The sequence below is a fragment of the Plectropomus leopardus genome, chromosome 22 (genome assembly GCF_008729295.1).
Source record: "Plectropomus leopardus isolate mb chromosome 22, YSFRI_Pleo_2.0, whole genome shotgun sequence".
NCBI classification, from domain to species: Eukaryota; Metazoa; Chordata; class Actinopteri; order Perciformes; family Serranidae; genus Plectropomus; species Plectropomus leopardus.
This window is the reverse complement of record NC_056484.1, coordinates 25,140,675-25,160,066: the sequence shown is the minus strand read 5'-3', so window position 1 is coordinate 25,160,066 and position 19,392 is coordinate 25,140,675. Positions and strand designations below refer to the sequence as shown.

Sequence of the window (19,392 nt, the reverse complement as noted above, 5' to 3'; positions counted from 1 at the left end):
TCTGCTAAAAATGCCTGCTTGCTGCTGGAAGGCAGCGGGCAGGCTGCGTCTGGAGGTTATTTGGACTATTTCTGGGATGTTACTCTGCTAATAATGAATGAAGTTATTCTCAGATATCAGTTATCTAAAATAACCAAAGGGAGCATCCCAAGACGTAAACAAACGTTTGTGTGCGTGTGTGTGTGTGTGTATGGAGGCAGTGTGGTGAGGAATGAGTGGGTGAAGTAAAACAGCCCTGGTACAGATAGCAGCAGGAATTAGTGGGCGCTGTTGCCCGATAAGAAACAGATGTGTCATTGATAGCTGGAGTCAGCGGGGGTCACGCTAAACAAGACGCTACACCTGGGGGAGGGAGAGCGAAACAGAGAGCAGGCTGGGAGAAGAAAATAATTTATTTTAAGGACACCTCAAAAGAAATTTCTCTTAGATAAGTATGCTTTGCAGAAAAGATGTGGACACTGCAAAGACCTGCTGTGTCAATCTGCTGCCTGACATCGTGATCTTCATCGTCAAAACACACTCAACTCCAACCTCACCAGTAACACTTTACAATAAGGCACACACAAAAATGAGTAGTTACTGAGGAACTAATGATAAATGAATAAGGAACTAATAATTAGTTAATAGTCAGTTTTTGAGTAACTCCCTATCAAATGTCATACAGTAGCTAATCATTACTTAATAGGAAACTAATGAGGAACGAATGAGGAACTAATTATTAGTTGATGGTCAGTTCTTACTGACCTTACTGAGTTACTCAACTCCCAATCAAATGTCGTACAGAAACTAATCATTAGTTAATTATTTCTTAATTGATAATGACTGAGGGAGCTGATGAGGAATGAATGAGGAACTAATCATTAGTTAATGGTCAGTTTTTGAGTAACTCCCAATCAAATGTCATAAAGTAACTAATCATTAGTTAATTCATTAACTGATAATGAGCAAGGGAACTGATGAGAAACGAATCAGGAACTGTTGATAAATGGTCAGTTCTTGAGTAACTTCCATTCAGATACCAGACAGTGGCTAATTATGAGTTAATTTAGAAATTAGTGATGTAACTAGTAAGGGATGAATGAGGAGCTAAATATTAGTTAATGATCAGTTCTTACGAAACTCCAAAAAATAGTTTTATTGAGGAACAACCTATACAATAACCAATCAATCAATCTTTATTGACCAGATATAATCATAGTGAAACATTATCCTGCCGGCTTAGGGATCCCAGTGGCGGCCACTGGGATCCCTAAGCCGGCAGTGAGTGCAGTGAGTGGCCTGAGAGTAGAAGCCACTGCCGAGCACCTAAGCACCAGCCTGGTGCACGGAGCAGCATGGCACTGATCTTCTTGGGATGGCATGGAATCCCAAGAAGATCAGTGTGACTAGAACCACAGCCAGAGTTTCAGGAGCAGGACCACACCTCGACCACACCTCAACCGCGCCTCTTCCGGCTTAAATATCCTCCTAACCCGATCTCCCCCTTTCGTTCTCATTATTCTGCACGAGTGTGTACCAACACACTAGGTAGCGTTCCGCTCTCAGTCGACTGCGGTTCGCTCACTCACCTCTACTATGGATTCTATCTCTCTGTCCCCGTTGGATGACGACCTGTTTGGTCGAAGTTGTGATGATGGCCCTCACTGTCTCCTTCTGGCCATGCAGGCGTCCTCAGGGTCCGACGCCGACAACTTCTCTGTCGCATCTGTGCCGGAGACGCCGACCTTGGCAGTGCAACCGGCCGCCAGCCCCTCGGTTCCCTCCATGGTCCATGTTCCACCCGGCTCCTCTCTGCTCACCATTCAGATGTACGGCTCAGCCAATGGCTCCCCTGCATCTCCTGGTCCGCCACCCTCAGCGGAAAGAAGAGGACGCGGTCACCCCCGTGCAGCCCTGCGCCGCCACGGTTCTCCTACTCCAGGTCTCCCGATTGCCGGCTGCCTTTGAAGACCGGGGAATGCCATTTCGCAGAACTGACAACAAAGCTTTTTGACATCCTGACATCTGAGTGCGGCTCTGTCAACATCGGCGCTCTTCCAGGTGACGTCATCGCGGTGGCTCCCGCCGTCGTGCGCCATAACGTCAGCACCTCTGTTAAAGGGCCGGTTCGTCTTCAACCACTTCCGGCGGACCATGCTGAATAGGAAGTGGGGACATGCTGCCTCGGGCGAGTCAAGTCAAGTCAATTTTATTTGTAGAGCCCATTATCACAAAACATGGTTTGCCTCAGTGGGCTGTACAGTTTACGACATCCCCCTGCCCTTAGACCCTCACATCACCCAAGGAAAAACTCCCAAAAAACAAACAAACATAAAATAAAAAAAAACAGGAAGAAACCTCAGCAAGAGCGGGGCACTGGGGCTTCGGCAGTCACTTCACCTCGGTCCCGCCAGCCGTGGAGGTCAGGTTTGCCTGAGGCGTCAGATGTGTTGGTGGCACCCTTCCACTCCCACCAGCTCACCTCAACTGGGATTCTCGACGTTGCCTGCACCCTCGACTGTTCTCCCTCCTCAATTTGAGCAGCCCGCTCATATTGGAGCCCGACATATAGCCCTCCACGCCTGCAGTGGATCACCTTTGCTGGGGAGGCTGGCATTGAGATGCCATTGCCCCCGGCCGTACACGCTCGGCAACCGCACCACTTCACTCTTGCTGGGGCATCTGGCACCAGGATGCTACTGCCCCCTGTTGTTCATCCGCAGTGACCTCGACAGTTTGCTCTCGCTGGGGCATCTGGCACCGGGATGTCGGGGCCCCCAGCTGTATGACGTCGGCTACTGCACCGAATCACTCTCCTTGGGGCATCTGGCACCAGGCTCCCAGTGCCCTCTATGCTTGACCTCGACGCCTGCGGTGGTTCGCTTTTGTTGGGGTGTCTGGCCACTCTCTGCAACTGCACCATTTCACCCCTCTCGCTGGGGCATCTGGCGCCGGGGTGCCGTTGCCCCCAGTTGTACACCTGCAGCAACCTTGACAGTTCGCTCTCGTTGGGGCTTCTGGCACCGAGAGGCTGTGCCCCCGGCCGTACGACCTCGCCTACTGCACCGTTTCTCTCTTCTTGAGGCATCTGGCACCGGGCTGCCAGTGCCCTCTACTGCTTAACATCGACGCCTGCAGTGGTTCGCTTTTGCTGGGGAGTCTGGCGTTGGGATGCCATTGCCCCCGGCTGTGCACGCTCAGCAACCGCACCACTTCGCTCTCGCCGGGGCATCTGGCACCGGGATGCCGCTGCCCCCAGTTGTACATCCACAGTGATTTTGAAAGTTCGCTCTCATTGGGGCATCTGGCACCGAGATGTCGGGGCCCCCAGATGTATGACATCTGCTACTGCACTGGTTCACTCTCCTTGGGGCTTCTGGCACCGGGCTGCCAGTGCCCTCTACTACTTAACCTCGAAGCCTGCATCCGCATTGTTCCCCAGGGGTGAGCTTTCCTTTCTCACCTGTTGCCTGTCGCTTCTTCCGTCCTGTTGCTTATGACCTCCGTCTCTCTTGTCGCGCCGAGAGATTCTCCACTGGCACTTTCTTTAATAAACAAACACTATTTTGGTTCTGTTTTAGACACCCTGGTACCTTATGTATACAAGTAGTACAAAAACAATTCCCAGTGTGAATCACTTCATTTTTATTGTGAATTAGAAAATGGTTGAGGGGCCACCTAGCACCCTTTGGGGGGGGGTAGATTTGGCAGTTAACGCGTCTGTTTTTACACTTTCTTTATAATTGTGTAGTAAGGTCAACTAGTAGACCTAATTTCTTTCTCTCTAGTGCCACTGCAAGTTGATGTTCATTATCATAGACTGACTAGAGGTTCAGCAAAAACACTAAAATAAAACAGTGTAGTTTAGAAAATGACTGTCAATAAGGTAAAGTGTGTGTGATTTGCAATAAATCAACCCCAACATGCTCAATCAGCACTGTGGTCCTTTGAGGAAGTGTTACATAATGTCCATGTCATTTGGATCAGCTACCTGTAAGTTCATGTGTCACCACACATGCATGCTTACAATCCCAGGGCTGTGTGTGGATGTACTGGAGGTGGGTGGAGGTCAGAAAGCGTAGGGGGGATGTGTGGATAAAACCATTGTTTTGTGGCTGTGGAGTCAGGCGAGGATTGTTCACAAGGCACTCCAAATGGGCCGTTGTCGCGGGTGTGGTGTTTCCAAGTTTATTGTGTACAGCATCCTGTCCTGTACACTATAAATAGAGAAACAGAAGAAGATGGAGTGCTGTGGCTGAAGCTAACAGCTGTCCAAACTGCAGGAAAGCACAGGTCGACCAGTCCTCACTTTCACCATTTAAGAAGACATCAGTGGAGATTCAAACTGCACTTTTTTAACAACTGATTAATGTAATATGAAAGGGGGTGCATTTAGTGATGAACCTTCACAGACGTATCACCATTACGGAGAGTTTTAGGGCCACTTTGAGGAAAAAATAATGGCAATTTCAAGATGAAGGTCACAACATTATGACAGTAAAATCTAGGGAAAAAATGGCCTGACCTGTTTTGCAGCACCCCTTCCCCCCTCATACATAACAAACAGTCTCTCTAACTAACCCCATTGGGAGACCAGCACAGCGACGAGGAGCATGCGCAGAACATCTAGTCCACTTAAAGTTCGACAGGTGTTTACATGACGGAATAGCTCAACTTCCAGTCACATTATCTGGGTGTGTTAGTCCGATTTCAAGAAATTTGATTTGGCCTAGTTTCTGTCAGATTAATATGTTTTCATGGATTTTAAAAGTCCAGTTTTAGTTGGATTAACACAATAATTCCACTTTATCCCACAGCATGTAAATGTAGTGAATGTCTCAGACTCAGTCTCATCACACCTTGTTTCCAGCTGAAAAAAAAAAAAGTTATGACACACGACCTGCTCAGCAGCACACAGAGACACCATCAGAGACCAGCTGGTGAACACAGAGATAAACAATCAGAGCTAAAAGAGAGACAATATTGAACTAACATTCATTAGGTGACACAAGCACAACTTTTAATAAATGCTAATGTCTCATGTCAGCTGTATGTGCAAAGAACTGTTTGCTAACATATAACAACTTTATTTTTTATTTATTTATTTTTTTTTATTAAACCTTTATATAAATAAAGGTAATCTTATCTCAAGAGAGACCTGTTTTGGACAACATAAAATATAACAACAATTAGTTACAGACAGACAGATTTATCAGTACAGTACATACAACATTTAAGTGAAAGTGCCAAGTGGAAGCAAATTAAAAATACTAAAAACTGGAACAGATTTCCAGAGATGCTTCTCTAGTGCCCTTCAAATAAGTTTACAATCCTCTAGTGGGATCAAGCTGGACAGCTTCAGATGTTGCTGTTCCATGTTGAAGATGGAGCTATACCATAAGCAAAGCAATAATATATCAATGTTGTGTTTTAAGCTTGTTCTGCTGCCCCCAAGTGGCCACAAAATCAATAAATTTAAGTTTAAGTAAATCAGTTTGTCGTCATACTTCAGCAGTGATCGGTAGCTAACAGTCATGCTTGTTCTTTTCCAGGCTTCCTGTTCCACAGCGTGTGTTCGGAGGAAAACACTCTGAGTTCCAGTTCAGCGACAAAGAACGATGCTACTGTCACACCCGGGCTGTTAGCCGGGCCATCTGATGCATCCAAGACTGATCCAGTTCTTGACAATACAGGTGTTACAGCTACATCTGGAGCACAACCAAATGATGTTGTAAACATACCTACGCAGGCACCAGCACCCACAAGGTCAACTACTGAGGTCACCTCGCCTCCTCTCACAGTGGCGGCTACATCCAAGCGTCCTGACAAGCCAACCCCCACCCAACCACAGCAGCCCAGTACCACCAAAAAACCATCAGCACCTCTCACTTATGTCCCTCCTATTTTTGCCTCTCCTGCTGCTGCTACCCAAAGCCAAACAAAGATCCTGACCCCAGCGACAACACCAGATAGCAGCAGCAGCTCAGCAGCGCACCCCGGTCCTGCCACACTTCAGACCCCTGCAGCCTCTGTTACCAGCAAAGCCTCTGGGACTGAAGCGTCTGTCAGTACGCCAGGAAATCCTGACAATATGGCAACAACCAAGATCGTGACAGATGCCCCTACGCCTGGGCAAAAGTCCACGACTCACAGCACAATCATCGCCACGACGAGCGTGGACAGCAGAGGAGGTGAGTTCCCCTGTGAATCCTATCCATGCCAACATGAAAAGAACACATCATTTCAAACTCATAAATTCCAGAACTCACCCAAAATACTTGGATGAAGTCATGAGGAAAAGAAAATTTAAAAATACTTAGATAACTAATTACACATATTGTCCTAATTGAAATAGAACAGACCAATTGAAGCAGGGTCCATTTTTTTACTTAAAGAGTCCACCTGTCCAATTCTAATGAAACTAAAAGGAGTCTCTTAATTTTCTGGTAAGAGAAAATATAAAAGAAGTCAACTCCAGATGCATCAAATTTTCTTAAGCATCCAAATCTGGTCTGACCAGGTGTGCTCAATTATGAATCTCACTGATCATAAATCACCTCACTTAGCACAGGTAACACCCCCTAAACACTATATAAGGACAGGTGTCGTGCCGTGTGCAAATACCCACATGGCTAAGACTGGAGACATGACACTATGAACCAGAACTTTTGCACTAGTTAAACATATATAGGTCTACTGTTAAATAGATTTAAACAAATTAAATGTGATTTAAGGAAAATGTATTGTTGTATTAAAAGTAAAGAATGCATGTTAAAAGGTTTAATTAATTTAATAAATCAAAATAACGAAAGGAAAAGCAGCAAGTCCTCATACATAGAATATATATCAAAAGTAAAGTAGTTCTCTAATAATAGTAGACAGCACCATCATAAAATACTCTTGTAAGTAAAAGTTCCTCAGATTTGTACTTAAGTGCAGGTAATGTACTCAGTTACATTCCTGCACTTGGATGGACGCACAGATGATCAGTCATTATAATTACTCTAAAACATCATCTAAATTTGATTCATTGATTCATTTTTTTTAAATGTTGCTCAAATGTAAAAGTTATTTGCCTTGTGCTGGGCAACAATTTGTGGACTGTGAAAACGAGATGTTTTTCTCATATCTTGGTCAACTCTCCACTCCATCCTTTTCTCTTAAACAGCAAAAAAAGCTTAAAACATTGGTGAATCCCAAAAATCAGTGAATACTAAAAACAAAAATAAAAACAAACTGTGGGTATGAACAAAAATGAGGGAAAATTTGTGAGGCCCAATGTCTTGGCACTTGAGAGATTGCAGCCACAGAACTGATGACAAAACTGACACAGCAGCTGCCCAACTTGTTGCTCACATGTTAATCTTCAAAGAAGAACCTGTCAGTGATTTACAGCCAAACTTTAAAATGTCTTTTTCAGTGAGGACGAGTGAGACAATCCACCTATCTTCTCATGTTTCTTTTTTTTATACCACATACAATAAGAACAAGTCCTTTCTTTTTAGCATCCATAACCTCTTCAGGCGATACTTCACCTGCAAAATTAATCTCAGAATTCAGTTCATAATTCCTCATTTCATAATTTCAGTGTTGTGTTCCAGCATTTTCTGAATGACCCTGCAGTGACAAAGTGTCCCACATAGCTCAGAGCTGGTGGCTCAGAGGGCTTTCTTCTCTGAGGGGACCATTAGGGGACCATGTCTTCACTGGTTGTCACTGTGTTTCTGCTTGAAGGTACATCGCAAACAACAGTGACCGTTACAAGTCACCAGCACACAACATCAAAGGCCCCAGAGCCAACTGGGAACAGAGGGACCATCACCCCCCCTTCCACCCTGACCATGGCAGGACCCACAGGAGAGACCTTTAGTACCAAAACTGGACGAGGCCCCATGTCCTCGCAACCCACCACTACAACCACAACCACCACCACCACAACCACCGCAGCTCAGCCAAAGACGTTTCTGGTAAGAGGGAGCAGACAGAGCCGGGGGACGGGGTGGATCAACATTTTTCCATAAGTGCTTTTGACTGACATACTTATTTTATGGCCTTTTTATGCAGTATTCTCTGAACACGGGACATGAGGTAAGGTTTTGCTTTACTTTTTGCATCTCTAAATTTGTTGGAGGCATCAAACTGTTTCTGTTCAAACAAACAATACATGTGATAATAAACACAGTTCCTGCTCTGACTCCCATCAAGCCTCTGCTATTGTCCTGTCCACGGCAGGCAGGCCCACACCCTGTCCACTCCTTTCCTCACTGACATTTACCCCCCAAAATAAATTATTTGTGCAAATATAATTGTGCAACATCCTGAAGGAAAAATAAGAACAATTACACATGTAAAAGGCGTAGCGGCGTCATGTCCCTCCAGGGTGAATAAAGGACATGCATATATCCAATAACAAGCTTATTATAGCTCACCAAAAGAAAGATATGAAAAAACATTGAAGTTAACTGACATAGAAAATAAAAACTAGACCTGAGAAAAAATTGTAACATACTGGACGTGTCTTTAGTCATATTACAAGGAGAGTGAGGAAAGTGCTGTGTTTGTACCTGTGGTGAACTTCAGATACCTTGCCTCTGACAAATACTCCTATATTAAAACAAAAAACTGAAATGAAAGAAGCTATCCCACTCAGCTAACTCAAACTGAAATGAACTGAAAACCACAGTGCGTCACCAGCAGTGAGGGAGGTTCTGGGTGGATCCAGCAGCAGGACAGGAAGCAGTGAAGCTCGCTATAAAAAAAGGATTCCAGTCACAGGGTGGAAAAAGTGTCTTAGTGGGAACCCTTCCTGCTTTTCACTAGCTTCCTTCATTCCCACACCTCTTTCATATATTCGGCCTCTCTCTGACTGACTGACTGCACAGCTGTGCTGTTCCATAACACACCAGCAATACTCCACACATCACAACACAGAAAGATACGACCTCAACTGTCACCTTTGACCTTCCTGTCCAAACTGTGACAGAGTGCTCTCGGTGATGCTCATCAGCTCTGAGTCATTTCTGGACTGTCAAATCTGTGATTGAGTTGAGATGTTTAAAGCTGTCATCCACCTTCAGAAAGAGGAGGAGAAAGATCTGGTGGAGGTGTGCAGGCGGCTGATGGTGAATTTGCAAGATGGAAACTGCACCCTCACATGGAAGCACCACAATGGCAAAATACAGTTTGACTGTGTGGAGATAAATGGCAAAGGTACAGCACCTCCCTCCCTTTAGGAAAACCATGTTAGTCTGTTTAATTAACTACCTGCTAACAAACACATTACAATGTGTCTTCCAGTGATAACCAGCCTGGCAACCCAGTACTATGAAGAAATCACCAAAGTAAGGGCTCACATGTCACACTATCAGAACACGGAAACATTTCCAACAGGCACTGTGGTGTTTAAAGAAGTCATTGTCGTGTTGTTTTCTCTACTCAAAGAAACCAACAGATAACAAAACGCTGATAGTCATCCTGGCCTCCTGCGGAGCTCTGCTCATCATGATCGTCATCCTGGCTGTGTGCGCCTCCCACCACCGCAGACCGTACAATGAGAATCAGGTACGTGGAGAGCTTTCCAAAGGCTTTCTCCTGTTGGACCAAAGGCGTTCCTTTCTTAATCTTGGAAACCATTTACCTTGAAATAGTAAAGTAAATATAACTATTAATCTTCATTTATGTTTACTTATATCGTTGTTAAGTTTACTCAAAATTTAGCTGTATTTACTTTACTTTAATTTTGGGAAGCTGTTCCAACTTAAGGATGTCAAATGAAATGATAACTAAATTTTAAGTAAACTAAACAATTAGATATAAAGTATCAATTAAGATTAATAGTTATATTTACTTTTACTATTTTTCAAGGCAGTCGGTTTCCTGGATTTTTAAATGTGAAATCAACTTGTCATATTTTACAGTGCAGGGTCACAAAGACATAAAAACACTGTATTCAGAGACCTTGTCCTTTTGGTCTCTACAGCAGCACTTGACGGAGGAGCTGCACACAGTGGAGAACGGTTACCATGACAACCCGACACTGGAGGTGATGGAGGTGCAGCCGGAGATGCAGGAGAAGAAGATGGCGCTCAATGGAGAGTTCAACGACAGCTGGATCGTCCCCATAGACAACCTGCTGAAGGAGGACATACCTGACGAGGAGGACACTCACCTGTAGACACGACCAGAGACAGAGAAGAAGAAGAGGAGGTTCTCAACGACAGGATCTGGATACTTCCAGCTACACCAAAACAAACAAAATAATCCACACTTCCTGCTTCATGACAGCCCTCACCTGCAAATCCTGATCCTGGATTTTTTTGTCCATCAAGACTTTTCTCACTTAGATCCTGTAGAACAACCCCCACAGCCCCCACAAAAGCTGTCTGTCTGTCTTTCTGAGATGTTTCTACTTTAGTTTGGTATGAAAAAGAAATGTCAATTAAAAAAAAACAATCACTTAGAGGATGAAGCACCAGTGAAACAGAACACAGTGGCCTTGGGAGCTCCAACATGTTGACTAAATCAATCACTTATGTGCCTTAGATGTTATTTTGATATTTTCAAAAAGTGACTTCCTGCAAAGCACAATACAGATTTAGTTATTGTGAAAAATGCCTTTTCATGATGTTCACAAGCACCTGCAGAGAGAGCGTTCTGATATGATTTTGTGCCAGCGAAGGAGGGTCAGGTAACTATCAGAAAGGCAGCAGACTCTGCAGGTGTGATCTTAGATAGAGATGACCTCAGGATACTTTTAAGCATCCTGGTGATTTTCCACTAGTGTGTGTCAGCTGTGCAAGAGCATGGCTGCACTGTTCAGAAGAAACCAGTGTCCACAAAGACACTGGCTGTGTAGAATAACTCAACCGAAAGCTTTTAATCCAAAATGCCACACTGACTGGAGGCTGTGCAGAGTGCTAGAGGGGACATATTACACGTATGTGTTGTGTTCTGTTGTGTTTTCTTTGCATCTCTTGATATGTGACCAACTCACAGTTTTCATCTGATCAAGAGAAAGGGCTCCAGCCTGCTTCAGCTGTTTTTTTCATCTCTGTCCCCTCTGGCTTTCCTCACATGGCAGCCCGCTCTCATTCTGAACTTATTACATACTACCGCTTTGACAGTGCTTTTGGTGTACAGCCCCAACGCCAAAGGGCAAGTTTCACATGCCCACGTGCTTGTGCTGACATCATGGTAGCAGCATCCCAGAATGTAAACAGCAGACACAGAGGGATACCTTAAATGTCATATGTAGACGTGGAAGTTCATTTTAAAGCGGCAACATGTGACAAGTTGGGATGACAACGTGTTGAACACAGATAATATCACTCAGTGTTCTTAAAGTGAAAATCAGCTGATGATGTTTTAAGAGAGCTTTACCTTCTTATACCCAAAACTAAAGTCACATTATGACTTAACTGGGTGAAACATATCATTCCAGTTTATTATATCTGACATCTTATTTTTGTTTTTTCAGATTCAGATTCAGATTCATAAGCAATAAAAAAAGCCTTGATCACTTTGGGGTTTTGCTGCAATAGTCTTACATAGATCTGACCGTGGTCTGGTCTGGTGGTCTTTCATGGTTGAATATGAATGTGAGCATGAATAAACGAGGAAATGCCTCTCCGGGAGACACAATCTGTATGCTGTATCCTGCCTGTGGTCACATTCAGCTTGCTCTCTGTCAGGTTGCCTGGGCAAAAATGTCTGAAAGCTATCAACTTGAGGATGCTAGGAAATAAAGGGAAATATATTGTCCTTTATTATGTACTTACCACATCACACCACAGAGGGCGCTGTTCGAGAAAATGTTACATAGCGGAGAGCAGGGTCTGTTGGGACAGGGACTTTCTGGCAAGTTAGAAAGCTGTACCCATGTCGTTCCCTGTCAGCATCACTGTGGAGACCTTCACCTGTTCCTCACCTTTTTTTCACTGTTCTGACATCTGCAAGGTCAAAGTAAATCTTTTGATCTATTGTTATTTTTCTTCTACCATAACATACATTAAGGCCTGCAGTTCAGCCCCGGGTCATATTTTAACTGTGTAAGCTTCAGGTGTTTCATTTCTTAAAGTCAGGTTATTGTAATTTACTATTTTTTTCCAAAATGAAACAAACCAAAGAGCTTACATTAACTTATCATCCACATGCAGTCTGTGGTGATCACACTGGGCTGACAGCAGCCACTGAAATGAAGACTGGACACAGACATATTTCCCATCTCAGTCATTTATGAAAATATAATATTTTTAAAAATGCCTTTTTAAAAGAGATGCGTAGACAAATGACACCGTGGATATGAGGCGTTCAAATTTTAGACCTTTTATTTTTCAATTTTAACGATTTTTTAAATCATTTTTTCCCCCAAACAAAACGTCCCAACGGATTCTTCAGTTTCAGCCTTCCTGGGATGTAGAGACCCACTGTCTGTTATACACTCAATCATAATGTTTATTTACAGCAACATGCGGGTAGAAAACCGTCACGTACATATAATCAAACGGCGCTGATCTAACTCTGCCTTCATTGATTAGTTTTAAGCCACCAAAAAAATATATATATATATCAGTTTGAGTGTACGCTCTATTTAGAGTAGCACTTTACCTTGCTGTCAGACTGTCGGAGATTTGGAGCCGTTCTCACATAAACAACAGGCTCAGTCATTTCACTCCACTGAACGGCGGAGCTGCTGCTCTGCCACTGCCTCTATCAACAGTTGTGGAAGGCAACGAGGAGACAATATTCAAATATTCTGAACACTTAAACTGGTATTTATTTATTTCAGGTGGCTATAATATGTTTTGCTGCGGCCCTGTCCACAACAAGAAATCGCTTAGCTTTCAAGCAGGTTGATTTAGTTTATCGATGTTTGTAAAGCAACACAGTTCAGTACTAACGGGTACTGACGGTACTGAACTGTACCCGTTCAGGGATCCAACTATTTCTATTGCTGTTACAGTAGTCTGTGAGTAATGGACGGTTATTTTATGTCACTACCAAAGTGTCTCCACCGACCCTGCTCTCCCTTATTCCATCTGTCTCGAAGTCAAAGAAAAAGATCTCCAGTTGGAGACTGAGTAAAAAGGCCTCCAGTATTTAACCTGTGGCCATTTACCACAGACAGTTTGGTGATGATGTTTCTGTGCGCATTTGTTTTTCTCTTCCAGATAAATTGAAATATCAGGTCAGCTAATGCTTAATGCCCTGCTGGACAATGTAACTATTTTTACATCGCAGAGATAGTAGAACGACCAGGTTATAATTATGCAGAATTAACCTTAAACTACATCAAAATTACAGTATTTTCTGAGGCCAATAACAATACCAATAAACGTTTCTCTCAGTCTGTCTCAGTCGAGCTGCACGGCAGGCTGAGATTTTTTAGGAGCATAGAAGAAAAATAGAGTTTGTTGACGATTTTGTTTTTAAAACCATGTATAAGGCAAACACTGTAAATAGTTGTTATTTTGTCACCATTGCTGCTGTGGAGGGGTGGAGTTATGAGATTTTAGGACATCTTGAGCAATATTAAACCTCTGACAGCAAAGCCTGGGCACCTTTTTGTATGAATTTTTTTTTGTTTGTTTTGGATTCTGTTCAATTTAACAATTTTCTTCCTTTTAAACCCCTCAAGAAGTTAATATATATGTACTTATATACAAGTAAATTGTCACCTTGGGCACTCCAATCCACCTTCCGTTTGCTTTGTATTATTTGTGTGTGTGTCTACAGTTTCACTCACCTTATTATAGCTGTGATATTTTCACCAAAGTATGTTAGCAGTATTTGATGTATTTATGGTTTGTTTGCTGCTGAAGGCAAACAGCAGGGGTCTGATACACTGGAAGCTGTAAATTCGTTGTTCTACCTGTTGAGATTTGCAAATAAAGGCAGTGTTTTTCCACCTGTTGTCCTGTGATGTTGGGCTGTCAGTAACAGCTGCACATGGCCACCAGGGGGCAGAAACAGCACAGAGACATGAGGTAAGAAAACCTGAACAAAATACAATCTTTATTCATTATATACAGTACATACAATGCAATACTACAAGGCTTTCTACACATTCACTGTATCCAAAGAGCAGTGAGTACCAGCCTCAAGACTCCTGAGTCCCACCCAGGGGTCAAGAGAAGGGCCTGATGGGAGGAGTAAAAGACAGAAAATTAAACAATAACATCCCTTCCATCAAATGTTTTGTGGAGGAGATTTACCCGAAAATAGCAAAAGTAAAAGTAGTATTTGGCATGGTGTGAGTTTTTTTTTCTTTCATTACAAAAGTGCTTTCAATTAGTCTCTTTCAGTTTTCTTCTGGCACGAAATAAAAATAAATGCTACGGCAAGCATGATGAGTCTTACATATTGTCAAAGTATCATAAATTATCCCTCACACTTTATACATAACTCATGTGTTTCCACTGGGTAGAGATCAGGGCAGCAGAAGCATGGGCAACATACATGAAGTGACACATAATGCACACGGCATCACCCTCCAACAGAACACTGACACATAAAAACCACCAAATATTAAGAGAATTATCAAGCAACATGGGTGAAATCTTTCCTCCACTGGCCAATTTAGGGAATTTAGTGAAGTCTGTGAGAGCAGCAGGGCGCTTCTGTCACTGGCTTCTTGTTAACTGTCTGACAGAGGAGCTCATGTGCAGCGGGAGTGAAACACAGCAGCTGGACTCTTCACCCACTAGCACTGCAAACACAGCACCATGAGGGCCTTAAACACTTCAGACTCATGAGTTTAAAAACAAGTCAGGAAGCATCCCAGCTGAATTTACCAAACACAATGAAGTGCATTTAAACATCAACACTTGTGCTCAGACTGTCAGACTCAGCTCCTGTCTGAAACTCAAAGGACCATCCCAGTGTTTATTCTGCTTCTGCAAACTCCAGCTCATCTGCTACAAATCATGCACCCTTACAAAGACATTTGGACATATTGGTCCATTTGCTGCTTTGATGGGAAGATTGGAGCAACTGCCAGTAGCTGCTTAGCTTAGCTTAAAGAGTAGACACAGGGGGAAAGAGCTAGCCTCACTTAGTCCAAAGTTAAAAATATCCACATCATTCATGTCTGATGAGTTAGTGTTGTGACTCAAACACTGGAGTTCACTCTGATTTAACATGACCCTTCAGTCAAAATACTGTAAAATAGGATCTTTAAATTCACCATCAAGTGACAGAACTGATATATAGAGCTGGATTGATTTTCGGTTTGAAAATTATGCAAACCAGCTGAACTGGCATTTGTCCTTATGGCAAATTCTGGCAATTTTAGAAGTAACCAAAGTCACAGCACTAAATCCAACTCTAATTGCATTAGCAATAAGCAATATGACAGCGTGATTAATATGATATCATGTTTGTACACTTATTAATTGAGTAACTAGTGTCACTGATACACCAGCGATCAGTGTAGACACTGAGCGGTGTTTGGCTTAATATGAAAGCAGTTTGACAATGTTCACAGCGGCTTGACCCGATAAACTAATGATGCACAGATTGTGGTTAACAGTGGCATAAGATGAGCCAGGGATCACTGGGGATGCAGTGTTGTAATAAATGTAGAAATGCAAGAGACAATCATGTGGTGAGCTCATCTGACCACTGAACAATAGCATTTGTTGATGATGTAAGTAATCACATGTGCACTGAAAAATCTGTTAGCATCTGTCTGAGAGTCATTGAAGACAATGAACGAGAAAAGTGACAGAGATGTTGACGCGTCATAGAGAGCACCAGTGCACATGGACCCCAAGACTGACCTGCTGACAACAGAGAGAAACTCTTCAACTTCAACTTAAAAGCATGCAACTGGTCAACACCTCAGTCTGTGAGCAGGGAGGGGCTCCTGCAGCCAGACTTACAGCTCATCCTGATCATCTGTAGATGAGCCAGACTTCTGAAATGAGCTCACCTGTGTGCTGGGAAACAACCATCACCCTGACCACTTCTGCTCATTCAGACATTAGAAACTTGCTTTTAAGATAGACAGCACACTTTTCTTTACCCCCAATGCGGTGGTGCAGTTTTGTTTTTAGTAATGTCACAACCAATATTTGACACCTGGTGACATGAAAACTGTGTAAGACACACCAAAGTTACTGTGTTGGTAGGAGCCATATGGTGTTCTGCCTTCTTCAGTCTTCTGACACATGAAGTTGCAGTTCCTTTGTGAGTAAGTCGAGGATCATGTCATCCTCAAATATAATAAATAAGCCTTTAAATTAAGACCATTTTGTGGCATAATACCTGTCAAGTCTGTCCATGACATGATTGTAATGGATTCTGCAGAGGGTAGGCTGCTTCTGCATTAAGGGAAGCTTTGATATTTATCAACCCGGACCCTAAACTCTAGGGCTGTACCTGACTCAGACTTTTGTCAGTGAAATCATATTTGGCAGTTCAATATGAGTAATCGATGATTAATTTTGTTTTCCACACAGTTTTGAGTTTGAATGGGTTTAGTGGGCAATCAGTGTGACAGGAGAATTCATGTAGTATATTAAACAAGCTAGCTGCGGTCATTAATGTGCAACATTTATCTGACACTACATATCAAACAAACAGCAGAGACAGCAGCATATTAAGTTGCTGTGAGCTGTAAATTTACCACTTCCAGCAAAAGGTCTTTCCTCTCTCATCCTCTGTGCCGCTGCCTGCAGGTCTGCAGCTCTCAAGAGAGCAGCTTGAAAGTCAAGAGCACTCACTCCACAGCAAAATCTGGGGAACAAAACATCCTCAGATGTAAACTGCACAGAAAAAAATGGACTGCTTGACTTGAAGCAATCTGTTGACTGATGGTCTCCAACTGATAATTCAAATCTCTGACTTTCAAGGGGCCTTTCCAAAAGTATTCCGTGAAAGCACTGTAGCTTTCAGCAGCAAAACACCCTGCCATGACAACACAACATCAGTTTATGCTATTAAAAGTGCTTGTTTTTGCCTCTGACAGGCTCAGACTGTTTAGTAATGTCTAGTAACGTCCGATAACATCACTAGAAGATTCTAGAGTGGTTTACTTTTCCTTTCCTCTCTATTGCTCTGGTCAGCTTTGTGTCCATGTCACATTAAAGGAGAAGTCCCATTGTGAAATCTCAGACTTTTCCACATTCTTGAAATGAGCTAAATATCCAACTACATGAGATACACTTTCTGTACTCCAACACATCACACTACTATCAGCATTCCTCTCTGCAGCTCTTATTAATGTTTCTAGAGTTGGGTCCATTTCTGGCCCATCTGGTGTACAGGTTTAAACCACTCTGATTTATGCAAACCGGCATTTGTCCTTTTGATGCATTTTGGCAATTTTAAAAGTAGCCTCAGTCACAGCACTAAATCCAAGTCAAATTGCATTAGTAATAAGTAATATGACAGTGTGATTAATATAATATGTTTTTAAACGTACTAGTGTCATAGAGGTCATGTGTAGTTTACTACCGATCCAGGTGGCAGGTGTCCTAACATGACAGAGATCACATTTCAGCAGAGGGGGGAAGAGGGAAACATGGCACTCAGAGTTAGTTTACTAAAAAGACTTAAACTGCACCAATATGAAAACATTTTGAATCTGAAGTTGAGGAAAGAGCTGTCCTTTCTGGCTGCAGGTGTTGTTTTGTCTTTTTAATGTTTCCAGTGTTTTTCTTCCTGCAACAAGTCAGCTGTTGTGAGATTTCAGAATGATACTTCTCCTTGAGAAGGACTTGAAAACAACGGAGCAGAAAAGTGAAAGATCTGATAAAAACAAAAAACTTTCATTTGTCTGTAGAGTCCTTTCTGCAGTGTTGTCAGTCACTTGTGTAATGGACAAGAATTGAGAGTGCTCACATGCCCTGAGTGCTTACACTGCAGCTGTTTCCACCAACTTCAAAAACTGTTGTTCTCACTAAGAAAAACATGGGAATATAGGGTCCATGTTGAAAAAAAAACAAAACAACAAAGTTGTTTAACCCTGCTGTCTACTTAACTAATCTTTTCAGGGAGACACTAATCCTATCACCCATTAATTCATCACACTGAAGCAACATCTTGTTCGCACATTATTACACAAAATGCCTGTTCCCACTGGAATAGTGGCACCAGCACAGTGCATGCACATACGCACACACAAGCATTTGACATTCTTTCCATTAAGTAATAATGTGAGCCAGAAAGTTACACGTTATACATGGAGCCTGATTTTTCGATAAAGAGGAACGTAAACATGATCCGGCACAGAATTGGTTCAATCCTAAAGTATCCTGTATATGTATATTTACATATTCTGTACACTATTTAACCACTGAGTCCAAGTGTCTGTTAACTGGTGAGGAAAATCACAACACTTTCTCTAGAGTCTCAGTGGAGTAAATGCAACTTTTTACCAGCCAGTTTTACAGGGATAACAACCCCAACCCATAGAAAGCAGATAGATATATACTAAACTTTATCTCATAGAATCATTTCTCTTTTGTTACTAAAACACTATTCAATAGTTTTTGCCTCTGCATAGCCATCACTAACATAATTGGGGGCATGTGTTGCAGAAAAGAGAGTGAATCAAATAATCAAAACTGAAGTGAAGATAAGATTTAACGTTCATGTTACCGAAAGAACAGAGTAGCCTGTAGCCATGGAAAGCTGAGCAGTTTCCTGCGTCACGGTCACACCGTCCTGCCTTCAAATAACTTTACACCCAGTGAATCTGAACTGATCATCTGGGCTGAACAGATGTCATCTCATTATTTGTTTTGCTCCAAACATGGATGGATACCTGTGGTCAACTGTGTGGGTGTTTGGGTGGGTACAAAGCACAAATTCAACACTTACATAAAATTTTTTTTTTTAAAAATCAATGGAAAAATCTTCTGCAAACAAATGTGTGCGCATCCTTTTTTTGGCCTTATCAATGCTGGGGGAAAAAAATTCTGTGAAGATGAAAAAAAGCGATGTCTGGCAGAGTTTAGAGGCCCTCTGTGAGCTCCTAGAAATTTCCATCAGCAAGAAAAAAACCAAGGAGATATCTTGGGAAAAGAAAAACACATAACCTCAGGTTGTGGAGTTTGGCTCATATCCAGCTAGCACAGTGTTGTTTGTGTTTGTGTTTAGGACCTTCACCAGCAGGTAACAGACTGTGACAGCAGGAGGGATGTCTGATGGAGACCCAGATGAAGTGGAATCCTACCAGCAGCGCTCAGGAGTAGAAAAATAACTGGTCTCTGTCTCCTGCATCCCATCAGGTGCATGGATGGGCAGGTGTGCAGTCAGTCCAGTGGGTGAGGTGACGGGGTGGGGGCTAGAGCGTGATGAGGTCTACCAGGTTGCCTTTGGGTGGAGTCATGCTGTCTGGAAAGAAGTTGACGAGCGTGTCAAAGAGCTGTGTCCGCTGAGCGTACGTCTGGTCTACGTCAGAGAAAC

At 42.9% G+C, this 19,392-nt stretch overlaps 2 protein-coding genes across 3 annotated transcripts in view; one reads left to right on the top strand and one right to left on the bottom strand.

Annotated features, from left to right (window-relative positions):
• Nucleotides 1–13,885, top strand: part of podxl (podocalyxin-like) — a 27,062-nt gene extending 13,177 nt beyond the window's left edge. Inside the window, exons 2-8 of the mRNA XM_042511154.1 lie at nt 5,532–6,170; nt 7,714–7,946; nt 8,044–8,067; nt 9,057–9,189; nt 9,277–9,320; nt 9,421–9,540; nt 9,959–13,885. Of these exons, the coding sequence (XP_042367088.1) occupies nt 5,532–6,170; nt 7,714–7,946; nt 8,044–8,067; nt 9,057–9,189; nt 9,277–9,320; nt 9,421–9,540; nt 9,959–10,153 (1,388 nt within the window). The 3' untranslated portion in view covers nt 10,154–13,885. The remainder of the gene's footprint in view (nt 1–5,531; nt 6,171–7,713; nt 7,947–8,043; nt 8,068–9,056; nt 9,190–9,276; nt 9,321–9,420; nt 9,541–9,958) is intronic.
• Nucleotides 11,591–19,392, bottom strand: part of mkln1 (muskelin 1, intracellular mediator containing kelch motifs) — a 44,249-nt gene continuing 36,447 nt past the window's right edge. For both annotated transcript variants that reach the window (XM_042511152.1, XM_042511153.1), the window contains exon 18: nt 11,591–19,392. In XM_042511152.1, the coding sequence (XP_042367086.1) occupies nt 19,271–19,392 (122 nt within the window). In that variant the 3' untranslated portion in view covers nt 11,591–19,270.